Source organism: Castanea sativa, chromosome 4 (assembly GCF_040712315.1).
Source record: "Castanea sativa cultivar Marrone di Chiusa Pesio chromosome 4, ASM4071231v1".
NCBI lineage: Eukaryota > Viridiplantae > Streptophyta > Magnoliopsida > Fagales > Fagaceae > Castanea > Castanea sativa.
Window position 1 is genome coordinate 36,000,621 of NC_134016.1, and position 18,604 is coordinate 36,019,224.

Sequence of the window (18,604 nt, forward strand, 5' to 3'; positions counted from 1 at the left end):
TTAAATGAGTAATAAAGAAATGAATGAGTATTTAAAGCACCCCATCCATTCATTACCCACACACATCAACCTCTTTGGCACCCCTAATTTTAACAACATGTGAAATATTATATATATATATATATATTGCTTTTTTTTTCATTGCTTATTTTCAATTATTTTGTCTTAAATCTCAAAATTTCTAGAGCCAAGCTTACTCAAAAATTATTTATTATACACTACATGATGCTTATAGTATTAAATTTAAAATTTGTAGTACGATGGCATGGCACAACCTGAATCACCTACTTTCCAATTGGTTCATTTAATAGCATTTTAAGATCATTGGCTCCTCTATACTCACATCAATCAATGTATAATAGCATAAAAGGTAAATTTGCACATCTAACTGCAAAAATCACACACATCAGCGCATGTAAATTTGTGTAAATATACATGGTTGTTATTCACATACAAATTTATTTTTGAATATACTTATCTACTCATATATAGAGAAATAGAGTAATAAAATTGATAATATATACATATACATATATATATATTACTGAAATGTAGCGTAAAATAGATAATTTGATATAAGTATTTTCTAAAAAGTTGTTAAATAAAATAGAAAAAATAGGTTCTTATATTAAAATCAACATAAATTTTTGCACGAACCGATGTGAATGCTTTATTGTGACAAATGACTCTTTCTTAGGTCATAGAATGCATATATGAATCATTGAATTGCAGCTCTTCTAAATATCTCCGAACCTTTCTCTTCATGGCAAGGGCGCAAGGCTGAAGAAGCTGCTAGTTCCCTCCAATAACATGCATGGCTTCTGGTCTTAATCCAGCATTGCAGCACTAATGCACAAGTGCATGTGATGTGATGTATGGAATATAGACTTTTTTTAAAAAACTTTGGTGGTCTCCTGAAGTTCCGTAGGAAATACTACTTCATCTAAACATTTCCGCTTTTCATCTAGAACTAGAAAACGTAAGCATTATGCAATATATACTACCTGACATGGTAACAAAAGTAGTGTATTATCCTTGACAAGGCATTTGACGTGCAAACCCTTTTTGAAAAATCACACACACCTATACCAACTTCCGAGTCATACCCATTTACTTTCCCTTCATTTTCCTCCTCCCTTTCATTTCTCTTTCCTCCCCTCCCCTTTTTTTTCAAACACTCACTGAGAAATTGTTCTCCTACACTTAATCTTTAACACTATTGATCTGCACTCAAGGTGGAGGTGGTTGCGTCCGCCCTTTCATATTGGGTGAACCTCACATTTGTGGGATCCACCCTTATAAAGTGTGAATACATATATCGGATACATGATAGATTTTCTCATTACAAAACTTTAGTTCAGCCACATCATTATCACATAATTATATATTTTCGTAACCAAATATCACCTGACAGAGCGCGCGCGCACGCACACACACAATGTTTCTATAACCAAACACCTCTAAGTCAGGTATTGTACACCCAATTGCTATCTTTCGGTGTTTGGGGATGAAGTTTGTACGGTGCACTATTTGGAAATAAAGTTTTGAAATAGAAAAGGAGGTTCCTTTTGGATTTATCAATAACTAAATAAAACATGTTTTTGTTTTCTGTCATTGCACATTTCTTAATTTATTGAGTTTTTTTTTTTTTGGAGTTCTTGTATGAGATTAGTAAATCTGTAGCACTAGGCCGTGGGGTGTAGTTTTGCATATACTATTCACCGTATGGGGATCAACATTTGAAAATGGAAATATTGTTCCTTTATGGAGTTGTTGTTATGTGCCGATACCATTGTTGCCATTGTTGAGGGTCATGTGTTATATCTGATCCTGGAGTGCTGGCCAACTAGTTTATGTCTCCAAATTCGTTTAGCTGGTTTAGTATAGCCACTATGAGAAGATTCTATAGTGGGTTAGGATGAAATGGTATAAAGAAAGAAATGGAAAATGAAACTTACTTGTGTAATGGTGTGTGTGTGTGTTTTTTTTTTTTCCTTAATGTTTTAGTTTGGCAGTAATTTTGAAATTTTCGTTAAAATTTATTATAATTTTCTGTTAAAATTTGAGTTATAATTATATCAACATTAAATCTTGATTTTGCAATACTTAGCCATTATGCTTAAGGGTACAATATGATTATGAAATTTTGTGCATTGTTATTGCATTGTTTATATCCTTTTATGGAGATGGATTTTATGTTGTAAACATTGGATATAATGTTTAATATTATCGAAATGTAGTAGTGAAATGTGGGTATGATAGTAGGAACAATCAATTTGATAATCTGTGTCATATATTATATATAATAGCGTATACTATATATAATAGCAGAAGCTGAGAGAAAGTTGAGTTCTACAATTAAGGTTGTTATTCCACGTAAGAACCTACTTAAAATTCGGTCACATTAAAAATTAAACCCAACCAAAAGCCCGATCATTACACCATTTGAAGCCCGATTGTTACACCCAACCACTCCAGTCCATTCGGTCTACTTTGGTTCTTTCACTCTACTTTGGTCCTTTCGGTCCGCTTCAATCCATTCGATCCACTTTGATCTACTTTGGTCCATTTCGATCTACTTCAGTCCATTCGGTCCACTTCAGTGGTGCTTTAAGGGAAGAGGTTTGTGTAGAAAGAGGAGATACTTCATTAATAATATGTCACATTCTTAGCGTAATGTTAGTTTATTCTTGATAAAATTACATTTTCCTTATTTTATTGAAGTCTTGTATTTTTCAAAGAATGCACATAATTCAGTAAATTCAACTTACACAATTTTTCAAATAATGTACACAATTATTTACATTCAATGTACATCTATATTCAAAGAATGTATACAAATTATCAAAGAATGTATAAAATTTTGTATATTCAACATACATAATTTTCAAAAAAGCCACAATTTTGTATATTCAACATACATAATCTTTCAATGAACACACAATTCTGTACATTCAACGTATAATTTTTTTTTAAAGTAAATCATTTTTCAAAAAAAAATGTACACAATTTTGTATATTTAATGTACATAATATTTCAAAGAATGCACACAGCTGTGTATATTTAACATACATAATTCAAAAAATGTACACAAATCTATACATTCAATGTACAAATTTTTCCAAAGATTGCACAAGATTTTTCAAAAATACACACAATTCTGTGCAATTAATGTACACAATTTTTCAAACAATATACACACTTCTATATATTCAATGCACATGATTTTTCAAAAATTGGATAAAATTTGGTACACATTATGTACACATTTTTCTATAAAATGAGGAAAATTTTGTATATTCAATGGACACATTTTTTAAAAGAAATTACACAAACTTTCAAAGAATGTACACAAATTTGCAAATAATGTATAAAATTAAGTATATTTAATATACTCAATTTTTGGTATAAAATAAATATACTCAATTTTTCAAAAAATGCAAAAAATTCGGTACATTCAAGTTACACAATTTTTGAAAGGATGGAAACAACATATTTCATTGTCAAATTTCAGGATTTGGAACTTGGTGACTGCCTGGTGACTTTTCTTCTCTTTCTTAAGCATTAGACATTCATCTCTTTTTAGTATCTTTTTTTTTTTTTTCCAACTATCTACACCTAAATATTCCCATGCTCTTTATATTTTCATAGATTTTTAGAGAAATACATGGTTAAAGGCATGGGGAGATTGTTTGTGATGAGTCTTGAAGGAAAGATCTAAAGTTGTAGGCAGAGGCAGTAGGCATTGCCACACGGCCCACATCCATCTTTGCACTTAATGAAGACAAGTTTCTAAGGTAAAATTCTTTTGATTCATTACCTATTTTTGATTAGTTAAATATCATGTGGTTGTGGGTGTTGTTAAATTGCTTGGTTTATGTTGTGTGTTGGGTTCTAAGACCTTAGGGACTAATGTATTAGAACTTCAATATGTATTATGTTGGCAAACCATGATCAAAACATTTAGTCTAGGTTTAGACTTGCTCAAAGTTTGGTTTAATGTAAGTTTGAAATCGAGTAGTTGCAGGAAATTATTGTTCTATTTCTGCACGGCTCAATCGATCGAAGAATAGACTCGATCGATTGAGAATCGTGGATTAGGAATTTTCTGCAGAATTTTTAAGTCGGCCCAAATAGCAGTTCAAGCCCATTAAAGATTAAGGTTTTAGAGCTACTTCTCTCACTATATAAAAAGGAAACCCTAAGCACGTTTTTAAAGGCTTCTAAGAGAGATTAGAGTGCATCTTGTGCCCCTTTTGTTGATCTAGGGTTTTGTACCCAAAGCTCTCTAAAGTCTTGTTGTTGTTGTTGTTGTTGTTGTTGCTGTGTATGTGAATCTCTTGTGAGATCTAGAAGTGTTTGCCTTCACATATACTTAGGGTTATCAAAATCTAGATTGATGTCAAGAGCTTGGTGATCAATTCAGTTGCAGATTCAAGAGTTTAAAGATATACAAGCTGGAGTGCTTGTGCTTGCTGGGAATCTAAGAAAGAAGTAGTTCGTAAACTTGGAGCTGTCACGTGGTCGTGGTAGTAAGTTTCCTACTCAAGGTAGCAATAGGATGTTAGTGGTCTAAATCGTTATTGTGTAAACTTCAATTCTTTCATAGTAGATTTAGTTTTACCTTGAGGATAGCTAGGTTAAATCCTTCCCAAGTTTTTTACCAGTTTGGTTTTCCTAGGTCATCATATCATTGTGTTATTTATTTTTCCGCTGCTTTGTATGATATGATTGTTTTATGTTAACCTAGATCTGCATAATTTACCTAAGTTAATCACTTGGCTAAATAATTAGGTTAAACTAGTTGTTTTAAGGGGTCTAAAAACTTTACAAGTGGTATCAGAGCGAGTTAGCTCTAGTGTTTAGATCTTTTAGATCTAAGAGTTGATCCTTGATCCCTGTTATCATGGATAATTTGAAGTGTCTTTCTACTCATGTTTGTGATGATTTGAATAAAAATGACACTGTTGTTTTTGTTGATTTTATTGATGCCTGTGAAACTCTTCGTAAGGAATTATCAAAATCTTTGAAAATTGCTAAGAAATTTAAAGAAGAGTTAAAATTGGCTAATCTTGAAAAAGAAGAATTGATTGTGAGATTAGATGAATCTAATAAAAAGAATAAATTTTTGAGAAATCAAATTTCCTCTCAAGATGAGAAGATGAAAGCTTGGAACAAGAGTTAATTGAATTTAAAGCTAAAATTGAAAATTTGATTAGTACCAAACCTGTTGTTGATAACAGAAGTGTTTCTATTTCTCTTAAGCCTAAAACCGAGAAAGTTTATATTCCTCCTTTCAAAAGGAATAATAAAGAAAAGACTTATTTTGCTAGGTTAGACAAAGGTAAAGTTTTGATGTAGATGCTGAAATTTCTAAACCTATGTCTAAACCTATTGTTAGAGAGCATAAAAAATCTGTTTTTGTGCCTACCTGTCACCTTTGTGGTGTTCTTGGTCATATTAGACCAAATTGTTCTTTGTTGAGGCAAAAACCAAAATCTGAGACTAGATTTGTTGTTAGGAATACTGATGTTCCTAAATTTGATCCTGTTTGTCACTTTTGTGGTGTCTCCGGTCACATTCATCCTAATTGTCATAAATTTAAATTTAAACATTTTGTATCTGAATCTAGGATATGTGATGATATTGCTCCTGTCATAAGTCTATATAAATTGTTTCAAATTCTTTTGAAAAATTTAAGCTTGTTGGCTTGTGAAAGGAATTTGCAGCATTTTAGTCTTTCTCAGAAAATTGGTGTAATCCCTCAAATATACTCTAGTTCTTATGGATTTTCACCTACAAAGCCGAAGACTCGTGCTATATGGGTGAGAAAAGATTCTCTAAGGTGAGTGTTGTTTACTTGTCCTTGATTTAATTCTTTCAATTGTTTGTGGACATGTTTTATTTTTGTTTTTGGTTGTTTTGTTTTTTTAGGTTGTTTAAAAAAAATCCAAGAACATTGAAAATTTTCAAAAAGACAAAAATATTTTATTTTGTGTCTAGTTTTATTTTTCTTGAGGATTACATGAATTATGATATCTCTCTCTCTTGATTTAGAACATGCTTGATGTTAGGTTCCAAGACCTTTAGATTTAAAATGTATTAGAACACTAATTTGTAATGTTGGCAAACCATGATCAAAACGTTTTAGTCTTGTTTAGACTGCTCAAAGTGTGTGTCTTTTATGTAAAGTTGGAATCGAGTTACTGCAGAATTTACTGTGCAATTCTGCCTGGCTCGATCGATCGAGAATTAAACTCAACTGATCGAAAGTTGTGCAAATTGTTTTTTTGCAGAATTTTCCAACTCATTCCAAGCCCATTTTACGTGTAGGGTTTTATGTTTTGCCCTAGGTATAAAAGGGAAAACCTTAGCCACGTTTTTAGAAATTGTTGATGCTGTGTGTGTGAATCTTTTGTGAGATCTAGAAGTGTTTGCCTTCACACATACTTAGAGTTATCAAGAATCAAGATTATGTCAAGAACTTGATGATCATTCAGTTGCTACATTAAGAGCTTAAAGATATACAAGCGGGAGTGCTTGTGCTTGTTAGGAATCCAAGAAAGAAGTAGTCCGTGGACTCGGAGCTGTCACGTGGTCCTGGTAGTAAGTTTCCTACCCGAGATAGCAATAGGATGTTAGTGGTCTAAGTCGCTATTGTGTAAACTTCAATTCTTTCATAGTGGATTCAGTTTTACGTTAAGGATAGTTAGGTTAAATCCTCCTCAGGTTTTTTACCGGTTTTGTTTTCCTAGGTCATCATATCATTGTGTTATTTATATTTCCGCTGATTTGCATGATATGATTTATATATGTTAACCTAAATCTACATAATTTACCTAAGTTAATCACTTGGCTAATTAACTAGGTTAATTTGGTTGTGTTTTAAGGGGTCTAAAAATATACACTTGACATTGTGGAGAAAGTTGAATAGTATGTCTTATATAAGTGCTAAGTTATTTATGATTTTGTGTGAGTATGTACTAATTTGTACATGTATTTAAGGGTTAATTAAGAAATTGATATTTCTTGTTTGTGTACCCTCTATAGCTTAGTTAAGCACTATCATGCATAGCTTTGCATTATTCTTTTAGCATAATGTGTGTTTTTTGTTTTTTGTCATAAAATTTTTTTTGAAACCAAAAAGATTTTTATTTCTTTTGTATTACACATCATGAATGTGTAGTCAAGGTTGACCATATTATTTTTACATAACATTTTTATGTACCTTATTTAGCTTGGATGAGCTTATTTTATTGCACTTTACTAGTTTGAGCTTTATAGTGCATGTTGTGTGAGAAGATGTTTATAGTTCTTGATCATATGATCTTGATCTTGAAGTCACATGCCTTTGATTGTCGGACTTGAACTTAATGAGAAATGCATAAATAACCATCTTACCACTGTTTACTAGTCAATCATGAACACCTTAGTACATATCGTAAGATTTTGTACTCGAGAAAGTGTAGCACATGCACAAAAAGAACTAAAGGTGTAGTCTCGGTTTAAATGATAAAATTTGTATATACATTATTGGACTATAATTAAATCAATCAAATAAAATTGGTGTGTATATTATCCAGGCTTTTTTTAATAAGTTTCTGATCAAATAAAATTGGTGTGTACATTATGAGGCAAATCAAGAAACTTACAAGCTTTTATTCTAGGAGATGTGAGAGTTATATGATGTAACACTTTAGGAGATAGTCTCTTTCAAATTTATGTGATGAATTTTGTAGAAATGGTGATTGATTACTATTTACTTATCACCTCACATGTATCTCAAGCTCTTACTAGTTGTACACACTTCACAAGTTACTTTTTGTTAAACTTGGTACATGCTATTGTGTGTGATCTTGTTGTGGCTATCCAATATTATGTTTTCTATGGTGTTTGATGCAAAATATGTTTAAGGGTTGGCAAAAATTGTGTTTTTGATGATTAAAAACTTTGTTTTGAAGTTCTGGGTTGAAAACTCATGTTTTTGAAAAAAATTTAAACTCATTCTCATGCATTTCATCCATGAAATAACTTGGTTTGAGTGGTTTTTGCAAAATCTTTTGCTATTTTTCAAAAAAATCTGTCTTCTAGAATTTCGATCAATCGAGGGTGTTTTTCGACCCATCGAAAATGCGTTAAAATTTTTGGTTAGCTTCTGCCTGACTCGATTGATATTCGATTGATACTCGACTGATCGAAACTGAAAAATTTTCAGTTTTTAAGTATTTGACCAAATTTTTTTTCATGCATCATTTGTGTTTAGGATTCACATGCATTGTATTGATTTTTGTATCCATCTTGCAGTTTTGCAGTCATATCTCTCATTATTTTCACACATAACATGCATATACTTTGCTAAATTGGGTACTCAACTTGATTTAAAAATTGATTGATTAATTTTTTAGTCCTTTGTACATTTTAGTATATGTTATTTTTATGTGTGAACTATAGAAAATATTTTTTTTAAGAGATATGATGGATAATCAATGTGCATATATTTTCTCTACTCATGCAACTGTTTATAGGTCACATAGTGTCAAGTTTGCATTTATTGAAAGAGAGAATATTTTTCTTCATGTGTATCCTCAACTTAATTTTTATGTTTGGTTTGTGTCTTTTTTTTTTTTCCTCACCTCCTATATTTTTCCCAAAACTTTTTTTCCCAAAACTTGTTGTGTTTTTCCTATTTTTATAGGGGGGAAGCTTGTTTCTAACATTTGTTGTTCATAGGGGAAGTTGTTGCTCTTCATAGGAGAAGTTGTCTCTATTTTCTATAAAGTTGAATTGTTTTGTGTTCCCTTAATTCTCTATTCTCTGTTGCATATGTTTTTAGTCTAACTTCTGATTAGATTGTCTTTGCCAATACGTGACAAAAAGGGGTAGAAATGATGAAATTTTTAAAATATTTTGTTTAGGGGGAGTTGAAATTGTTTTTGAAAGGAGAGAAAATAAATTTTTTGATGTATCTAACTTAGGGGGAGAGTTAGTTTGCATATTTGTTGTTTTACTGTTTTTTGTCTTTCTTTCTACACATGCGTTTATGTGTTTGTTAAGTGTTACAAGAATATACAGGTTGATTCAGTCATACTACTGTCTACACTTACAACTGATAGATAGTGGTTAGATTGAATTTTTTTTGGGCATTTTGTAATGGGTTGTTTTGTAACTTTAAGCATTTTTGTTTTGGTATGTGTTTTGTCACGGATTACCAAAAGGGGAGATTGTTAGGTTCTAAGACCTTAAGGACTAATGTATTAGAATTTCAATATGGATTATGTTGGCAAACCATGATCAAAATATTTAGTCTAGGTTTAGACTTGCTCAAAGTTTAGTTTAATGTAAGTTTGGAATCGAGTAGTTGCAGGAAATTACTGTTCTATTTTTGCACGGGTCGATCGATCAAAGAATAGACTCGATAGATCGAGAATCGTAGATCAGGAATTTTCTGCAGAAATTTTAAGTCGGCCCAAACAGCAGTTCAAGCCCATTAAGGATTAGAGTTTCAGATCTACTTCTCCCACTATATAAAAAGGAAACTCTAAGCACGTTTTTAAAGGCTTCTAAGAGAGATTAAAGTGCATCTTGTGCCTTTTTTGTTGATCTAGGGTTTTGTACCCAAAACTCTCTAAAGTCTTGTTGTTGTTGTTGCTGTGTATGTGAATTTCTTGTGAGATCTAGAGGTGTTTTCCTTCATATATACTTAGGGTTATCAAAATCTAGATTGATGTCAAGAGCTTGGTGATCAATTCAGTTGCAGATTCAAGAGCTTAAAGGTATACAAGTGGGAGTGCTTGTTGGGAATCCTAATCTGAAGACTCGGAGCTGTCACGTGGTCGTGGTAGTAAGTTTCTTACTCGAGGTAGCATTAGGATGTTAGTGGTCTAAGTAGCTATTGTGTAAACTTCAATTCTTTCATAGTGGATTCAGTTTTACCTTGAGGATAACTAGGTTAAATCCTCCCCAGATTTTTTACCGATTTGGTTTTCCTGGGTCATCATATCATTGTGTTATTTATATTTTCACTACTTTGCATGATATGATTTATATGTGTTAACCTAGATCTGCATAATTTACTTAAGTTAATCACTTGATTAAATAATTAGATTAATTTGGTTGTGTTTTAAGGGGGTCTAAAAACTTTACATTGTGTAACAATACTTATGTGTTTAATTTTTGTTTTTGTTTGAGGGGTTATTATTAATTAAACTCGTATTAAAAATGGGTTGACTGTTTAAATTATAGTGGAAATTTTATTTTTCTTGAGTATGAATAACATCCATATAACTAAGTAAAAATTTCTAATTAAAATTTTATTTTTTAAAGTTCTTTTCAGGTTAATTTTTGAGTCATATTCTTAAAGCTAAAAGAATTATGAGCAAACGAAAAACAATTGATGCATTTTTTAAGAAAAAAAGATGTTAGCAATTCAAAAATTAGGGCACCTGTGGTTGTAGAAACAAATGTTGATACTTCAATGTCTGATGAACACCCCTCCAAATATTCAAGAATTCAATCTGAAGAGATAGATCGTGATCCAGGATCACGTAAACAAATATGTGAATTCCCTATCAACAAATAAGATGAAATCCGACGAGCTTATCTCAAAGAAGGTCCATATCAACCTAAAAATATAGACTATCCATACAACGATGATACTCATCATCATTGATTTCAACCTTCATGGTTTGAATCACATTCACATAGGGATTGGTTGGAATACTCACCTTTAAAGGATGCGATATATTGTCTATATTGCTACCTTTTTAGTAAGAAACCAATAGGTCGTCCCGATCAGATGCATTCATTTCAACAGGTTTTAAGAATTGGAAAAAAGTGAATGATGGAATGAATGTCCTTTAATTCGTCATGTAGGGAAAGATCTAAACTCCCCACATAAAATTGTTGTAATATGTTGCGAGGATTTAAAGAATTATTCACGACATATTGACAAGCTAATTGAGAAACAAACATCAAAAGAATTAGAGAATAATCGGTTGCGGCTCAAAACCTCAATAGGCTAGCATTCCAAGCTTGTGCTTTTAAAGGTCATGATGAAAGCCTTGATTCAAAAATTAGAGGTAATTTTATTGAATTGATAAAATTCACATCAACTTTCAACGACAAAGTAGCTAGTATTGTCTTGGAAAATGCTCCACGAAATTCCAAATATACATCACCCACAATTCAAAAGGAGATTTTGCATATTCTTTCTAGTAATGTGCGAAATGCTATTCATGAAGAAATTGTGGATGCAAAATTTTGCATTCTCGTTAATGAAGCCCGGGATGAGTCGAAGAGAGAGCAAATGGCCATTATTTTGAGGTTTGTTGATAAAAATGGTTTCATTAAAGAGCGTTTCTTTCATGTTGTGCATGTTAAAGATACTACTACGTTGACCCTAAAGAATGAAATATGTGTTGTCCTTTCTCGTTACAACCTTCACATTGAGAATATTCGAGGTCAAGGGTATGATGGAGCTAGTAATATGCGTGGTGAATGGAATGGATTACAAGCTCTATTTCTTAAAGAATGCCCATATGCTTATTATGTTCATTGCATGGCTCATAGGTTGCAATTGGCTTTAGTTATAACATCTAGAGAAGTAAAAGTTGTTCATCAATTCTTTGATCATTTGACTAATATTATCAATATTGTCATTGGTTCTAGTAAGCGTAATGATGAATTGCAATATGCTCAAGGGGAACAAATTGAGAATATGATTACTTTTAATGAAATTGAGACAGGAAGAGGAGCAAACCAAATTGGTACTTTGCAATGGGCTGGAGATACACATTGGGGATCTCATTTTCAATCTATTTGTAGTTTGACAAAAATGTTTAATGCAACTTGCAAAGTTATCAATACTATCTTTGAGGAAGGGGTTAATTATAAACAACGTGGTGATGCTGAAAGAGCTTATCAGGTATTAACATCATTTGAATTTGTTTTAATTTTGCATACGATGAAAGAGATTATGGGAATTACTAATATTCTTTGCCAAGCTTTGCAACAACATTCCCAGGATCTTTTAAATGCCATGCATTTAGTTTCAACTACAAAATCACTTATTCAAAAATTGAGAGATGATGGATGGGAGTCTTTACTTGCTAGTGTTACATCATTTTGTGGACAACATGAAATTGATATTCCTGATTTAAATGCTCGTTACACTAAAACTTGAGGTAGATACCGTCATCAAGATGAAGCTTTGACAACAATAGAACATCATTTAAGAATTGACATATTTATAGTTGCAATAGATTTTCAATTGTAAGAATTGAATAGCAGATTTTGTGAGCTAACAGTAGATCTTCTCACTCTTAGTTCAGCATTAAATCCTAAGGATGCTTTTAGATCATTCAAAATTGGTGATATTTGCAATTTGGCTAAAAATTATTATCCTCAAGATTTCACTGAACAAGAAATTTGTCTTTTGAAGCATCAATTGCAACATTATGAGCTTAATGTGACAAAGCATCCAGATTTTCAGAATATGGGTACAATATCTGAGCTATGTAAGGGATTAGAAATTTCAGGGAAGTCTAGATTCTATCATTTAATTGATAGACTGATTCGTTTTGTGTTGACTCTTCCAGATTCTACAGCAACTACAGAATGAGCTTTTTCAGCTATGAAACTATTAAAAACAAGACTTTGCAATAGAATGGAGGATGAACTTTTGGCAGATAATTTGATAGTTTATATAGAAAAGGAAATTGTTGGGAATTTCACGATGGAAATGATTATGGATGAATTCTATTCCATGAAAAAACGTCGTCAAACATGATTTTGATGTAAAATATGTTTTTTTGTGTGGATATTTTTGTATTTGTCTATAGTGAACTAGACAGTTTTTGTATGTTCATTAATGTTTAAGATATATCAAAATTGAAATTTCATATTCAATAGACTTGTGATTTATGTTTTTTATATCAATACTTCAAATCTGCATCTCATGTAAAAATTTCTGTCTACGCCCCTGCAAGGGATAGTAACACAAACAAATTTTAGCTAGCCATTGGAAAATTATGTGTGCATGTTTGTGAAAGAGAGAGGGAGAGACTGAGAGATATGTAAAAGTTAAGAAGTGAGGCGATATATAAAGCTGGTGATGAGGGAGAGGAAAGGACTATGTGATGTTTAACCATTGTAATGACAATGGGTTTTGATTGTGCTAATCAGAAGGAGTTAATAGAAGATGATGGGTTTCAATAACTGTCATTGATCATATCAATGAAATTTTTGGAAGCTGAAAGTATACAAGATTTCCGGGAATCAATATCAAATGGTGACCCATTTATGACAAGCCAAGGCACAGCTTCTTCAACCATAAATGTAGCCGGTAGCCCTTAAACTTGTAACGTACATTTTTTTGCCATCTGCCTTTCATTTTTTATGGGGGTTTTTTTTTTTATATATACAAGATAGAAATTCTAAACTGGCCTAATTTAAGTGTATATGTGTATGAAGCTCCCTCCTGAAAACTTAAACCTCAACCCTTACCCCCCACCCCACAAACACTTATACTTATGGAGTAACCATCGCACCAAGGATGTACGATAGTTATTTTTTATGGCTTTAATAAGAAAGGGTTATAGGAAGAGTACTTACAGACTTCAAAACTGTTTAAATCAGTTGATTGGACATCATTGTACTGCTTGGCTTTTTCCACTAACACAACTTGCATCAGTGACCCACCAAAAACCAATTGGTAGATTCCGATTAGCTCAATTAATAGAATCTCTTGTTGTCAAACAAGAGATTTGGAGTTCGAACCCACCTACACCATAATTAATTGGTGTCTTGGCTTGAAAAGAAAAAGTGTTCATTCTAGATCAGACACCATAGGTTAAAACCGTTTACCAATTCTCAAAAAAAAAATAATAATAAACCCTTGCATCAGTGACTACATATATTGCCATAATCTCATGTTTGCAATCTTGACTGAATGGAAGTTTGATTATTTGGTTAGAAGAGCCACTAACATGGTTGGATGCAATAGTATTTTAGGAGAAAATTGTTGCCCATCATCATCAACAACAACACCAATAACCAATTACCACATCGGTAAAAACCAATTACCACATCATTTTACAACATCTCATTTATCAGATATTTTATTCTTCAATTCTATACATTAAAATAATATTTTCAACACATTAAAATAATATATTAAATTCCTCCCCCATCATCATCAACAACAACACCAATAACAGCAACTACAACAACAACCAGAAAAATTGTTGCAGCCACAATCACCAGAAAAAAAATTAAAAAAAAAAAAAATACACACACACACACACACAACCACCAAAATCAACCCACAACCACCGCCGAATCCACCATCAAATCACAACAAAACAAAAAAAACAAAAACAAATCAGAATAGAGATCGGCACCACCACCGATTTGCCCATCAGCAGCCGACCCACCCACCACCACTAATCCGCCCATCACCATCTCAACCCACCGCCATAACCCACAACCCGAACCCACCCACCACCGATCTGCCCATCTTAACCCACCCATTGCCCAACCCACCCATCAAACCACAACCAAAAAACGTGAATGGAAAAAAGAAGAAAAAAAAAAGAACCTAAAGCGGAATAGAGAAGACAGATGGTCGGCGGCGTCGAGTGGTGGCCTTTAGTGATTGGCGTGCAGTGGAAGACGAATAGAGAAGACAGAGATATGAGAGAAAAGAGAGAGATCTGTGATGAGGAGAGAGAAGAGAGAGATATCTGTGATGAGGAGAGAGAAAATGGGAATAAAATAACAATATATATTTTGCCATTGCTTGTCCGTACTGTGCCAAATTGTGAGGGTACTGTAGCATGTTGCAAAAATTTGACACATTTAGCACATCTGATAAAGGGGGTTTTTTGTGTTTGGTGTGCCAAATGTGCCAAATATTTGGCATTTGGCACATTTGACACATCTGCTGCAGATACTCTTAGTTTTTCAATTTATATTGTTTCCATTAGTTAGTTTACGCAACATATATGTTAGCACATGTTTTGAATTATACAAGAAAAGATGTTTAAAAAATATATATGGTGCAAGTATTGTAGATAAAGGTGCCGCTTATTTTGTTGAAACTGAAAACTTATTGTTAAAAGTATTATAAATAAAAGTAAAAGTTAGTTAAAATAGTACGGTAAGGCCCATGAATAGTACCAAAAAGTGCAGTGAGATCCATAAATAGTAGTAAAAATAAGCTAAATAATGAAATAATTTTCATTTTTTATTGGTAACAAACAGAGGCCAAATACCAAAAAATAAAAAATAAAAAAACCTTTCAAGTTCATTTTAAAGGTTAATGTCAAATACAAGGAAAAAAAAAAGTTTTCCTAAAAATGCTATTTGAAAAATAACTCATTTTCTAGAAAATATTAATGTCGAAACTAATGAGTGAGACAAGATTAATTGAAACTAACGAGATAAGGTATATGGTAACATCTCTTATTAGTTTATATGCGTGAGACGAGATTGATGCTGACATATTACATATCCATATTTAAGCAGCTCTAATGCTACAAGCGACACTAAAAAATATATTAAAAAAAAAAAAAAAAACTCAAACCATAGTTGGAACCCAAAAGTAAAAAACAAACAAACAAACAGTGAAAATAAGGACAACATGTTTTATTAGAGATATCAAATTAAGGCAGGGAAACTATAGGACTAATTTACAGTAACTAGTCTTTTTAGCCCTCAATTGGTGTTGGTGACCGTAGTGGCAACGTTTGAGTAGTGGTATTATCATCTTCATCTGAAGCGTCACAATAACCAAATAGAATATCACCTTCTTGCTCAGTGAAGCCAAGGGAGCCCATCATAGCTGGCCAACACTGACGTTGTATAATCCTTATGGCACGGCAACAATTGGATCCAAGATAGGTCTCACCATTGAGGAAGAAAAATATGGCTTCTCCACTGCATGATTGGAGCTCAAACAACGATTCCCAGCAGTTATTTTGCTTGTCCAATTGTAAACGAGTTGCAAGGGTTGAGGGAGAGTTGAGAGGTCCTGCCATGGCTAAGAAGGCCATGGAAATTGTTAGGAAAAGTGTGAGAAAGAGGTTGAAAGAGTAGGCCATGAGATTGAGAGAGAGATAGATGGGTATGAGAGAATGGTATTATTGGTACGTACTCAAATGGGGTTAGGATGGCTGCAATATATATATACACATGAAGTTTGTGCATGGGAAAGTCTAAAAGACTTAAATGGGTGCACAAGCGGGGAGGCCAAGAGATAGAGTAACTTATAAGATAACTGGAATTTTAACAGTTAAAGACTTTATAGTAGATGTAAAGACCATCTAAATTTATGCTTTATGCCTTTATATGAATAAATTGATTAGCATCACATTTAAAAATTTTAAGTAAAAAGTAGACTATCTACATGGTGGTATTACATGTATATGATACATGTATTTGCCCTTTCATATGAGATGGATCTCATACATACATGTATTTGATACGTGATAGATTTTCTAATCTATATGCATACCTTATGCGAGAATGCCACATAACTTAGGTTTAGCCACATCATTATCACATCATTTTCATTGTAACCAAACACTGCCTAACAGCACACAACCATGCGCACACACACAATGTCTCTATAACCAAAACCTCCAAGTCAGGTATTGTACACCTAGTTGCTAAATCATTTCGGCGTTTGGGGATGAAGTTTGTACAGTGCACCATTTGGAAATGAAGTTTCGAAATAGAAAAGGAGGTTCCTTTTTTGATTTATCAATAGGTAAATAACATTTTTTTGTTTTCTATCATTGCACATTTCTTAATTTATTGTGTGTTTTTTTAGAGTTCTTGTATGAGATTAATAAATCTGTAGCACTGGGCCGTGGGATGTTGTTTTGCATATACTATTCACCATACGGGGATCAACATTTGAAAATGGAAATATTGTTCCTATATGGAGTTGTTTTATGTGCCGATACCATTGTTGCCATTGTTGAGGGTCATGTGTTATATCTGAACCTGGAGTGTTGGCCATCTACTTTGTCTCCAAATTTGTTTAGCTAGTTTAGTATACCCACTATGAGAAGATTCTATAATGGGTTAGGATGAAATGGTATAAAGAAAGAAATGGAAAATGAAACATACCTGTGTGTGGTGTTTTTTTTTTTTTTATGTTTTAGTTTGGCAGCAATTTTGAAATTTTCGTAAAAAATTATTATAATTTTCTGTTAAAATTTGAGTTATATCAACATTAAATCTTGATTTTCCAATACTTAGCCATTATGCTTAAGGGTCCAATATGATTATGAAATTTTGTGCATTGTTATTAAATTGTTTATATTCTTTGATGGAAATGGTTTTTATGTTGTAAACATTGGATATAATGTTTAATATTATGGACATGTAGTAGTGAAATGTGGGTACCATAGTAGTAACAAGCAATTTGTTAATTTATATAATATTTAAAAGTTAAAAGTGTAGCATTTATTGTTATTACATTCCTGTTGAGCCATATTAGCATAGCATTTTGGTTTATTTCAGTCCTTTCAATTAATGTTGGTCCTTTCAATCGTTTCAGTCCATTCGATCTACTTCAATCCATTCAGTCTATTTTGGTCCATTCAGTCCATTTGATTGACTTCAGTGGTGCTTTAGAGGGAGAGGTTTGTGTAAAAATATGAGCTACTTTATTAATAATTATTTCACGTTCTTAGTGCAATTTTGGTAGATTCTTGATAAAATTATATTTTTCTTATTTTATTAAAATCTTGTATTTTTCAAAGAATGCACATATTTGGTACATTAAAAATAAAAAAAATAAAAGCCCTTTCCAATTTCAAGCTCTAAAACCTGCGAAAACATTTTCATTAAAAAAATGTAAATATGAGATATATGATTAAGATTAAATAAATCAGACATAGACATTAAAAATAACTAAAGAGTTAATAACTAGTATACTAGAAAATTGTTTCGAGGTTTATGAGTTAAGAAAAAGAAAAGGACCAAAAAAAAAAGGGAAGAAGACTTTTTTTATAAATTGGTAAGTGTTATTTTTGAAACACTTACCAAACCAGTAGCACAGCCATTTTAGAACAGATCATTGCTGCAGGAACAACTAGAGAGCTACAAAATTGCAAGCCTCAACATACAAAGATCACCAATACAATATGAGCTTATAATAACTAAGCTTGCATCTTAACATCAGACAAGATAGCATTAGTACTTGGTGAACAACAGCTTACAATGTGCCCTGTTTAATGCTTCAATTCTTCCAATTTTGTGGGGTATCAGCACCTGGATCTTAACTTAGAATTCTATAATTACCTCCAAATTTCCTTGCAATTAACAGAACATAAGAAATAACAAACTGGTGTACGAACATGTCATCAACTCACGATTTCAGTTGTTTTCACCTGTGCGTACGTACGGCCATGTGTGCAACAGATTTTACCCTTTTTTTTTTTAACAGTTGGACAAGTGTGTATGGAGTGTGAAACTGGTGATGCGCGAGTATCATTGCTCCTCGAGTCCAAGAATCTAGGGGTAGACATGACTAACCAAAAATAAAACCTGCAATCAAAGAATTCAAAATCTGCTCCCTTCTTTTAAAATCATA

The 18,604-nt window shown here is 32.4% G+C and overlaps 2 protein-coding genes across 2 annotated transcripts; one reads left to right on the forward strand and one right to left on the reverse strand.

Annotated features, from left to right (window-relative positions):
- Positions 1 to 10,474: 10,474 nt before the first annotated feature.
- Positions 10,475 to 12,181, forward strand: LOC142632793 (uncharacterized). Its single transcript, XM_075807130.1, has 2 exons — positions 10,475 to 10,544; positions 11,046 to 12,181. Exons 1-2 carry the CDS (start codon positions 10,475 to 10,477, stop codon positions 12,179 to 12,181), a joined length of 1,206 nt encoding a protein of 401 aa, XP_075663245.1.
- Positions 12,182 to 15,707: 3,526 nt separating this feature from the next.
- On the reverse strand, positions 15,708 to 16,037 carry LOC142632794 (egg cell-secreted protein 1.1-like). Its single transcript, XM_075807131.1, has one exon. It carries the CDS (start codon positions 16,035 to 16,037, stop codon positions 15,708 to 15,710), a length of 330 nt encoding a protein of 109 aa, XP_075663246.1.
- Between the last annotated feature and the right edge of the window lie 2,567 nt (positions 16,038 to 18,604).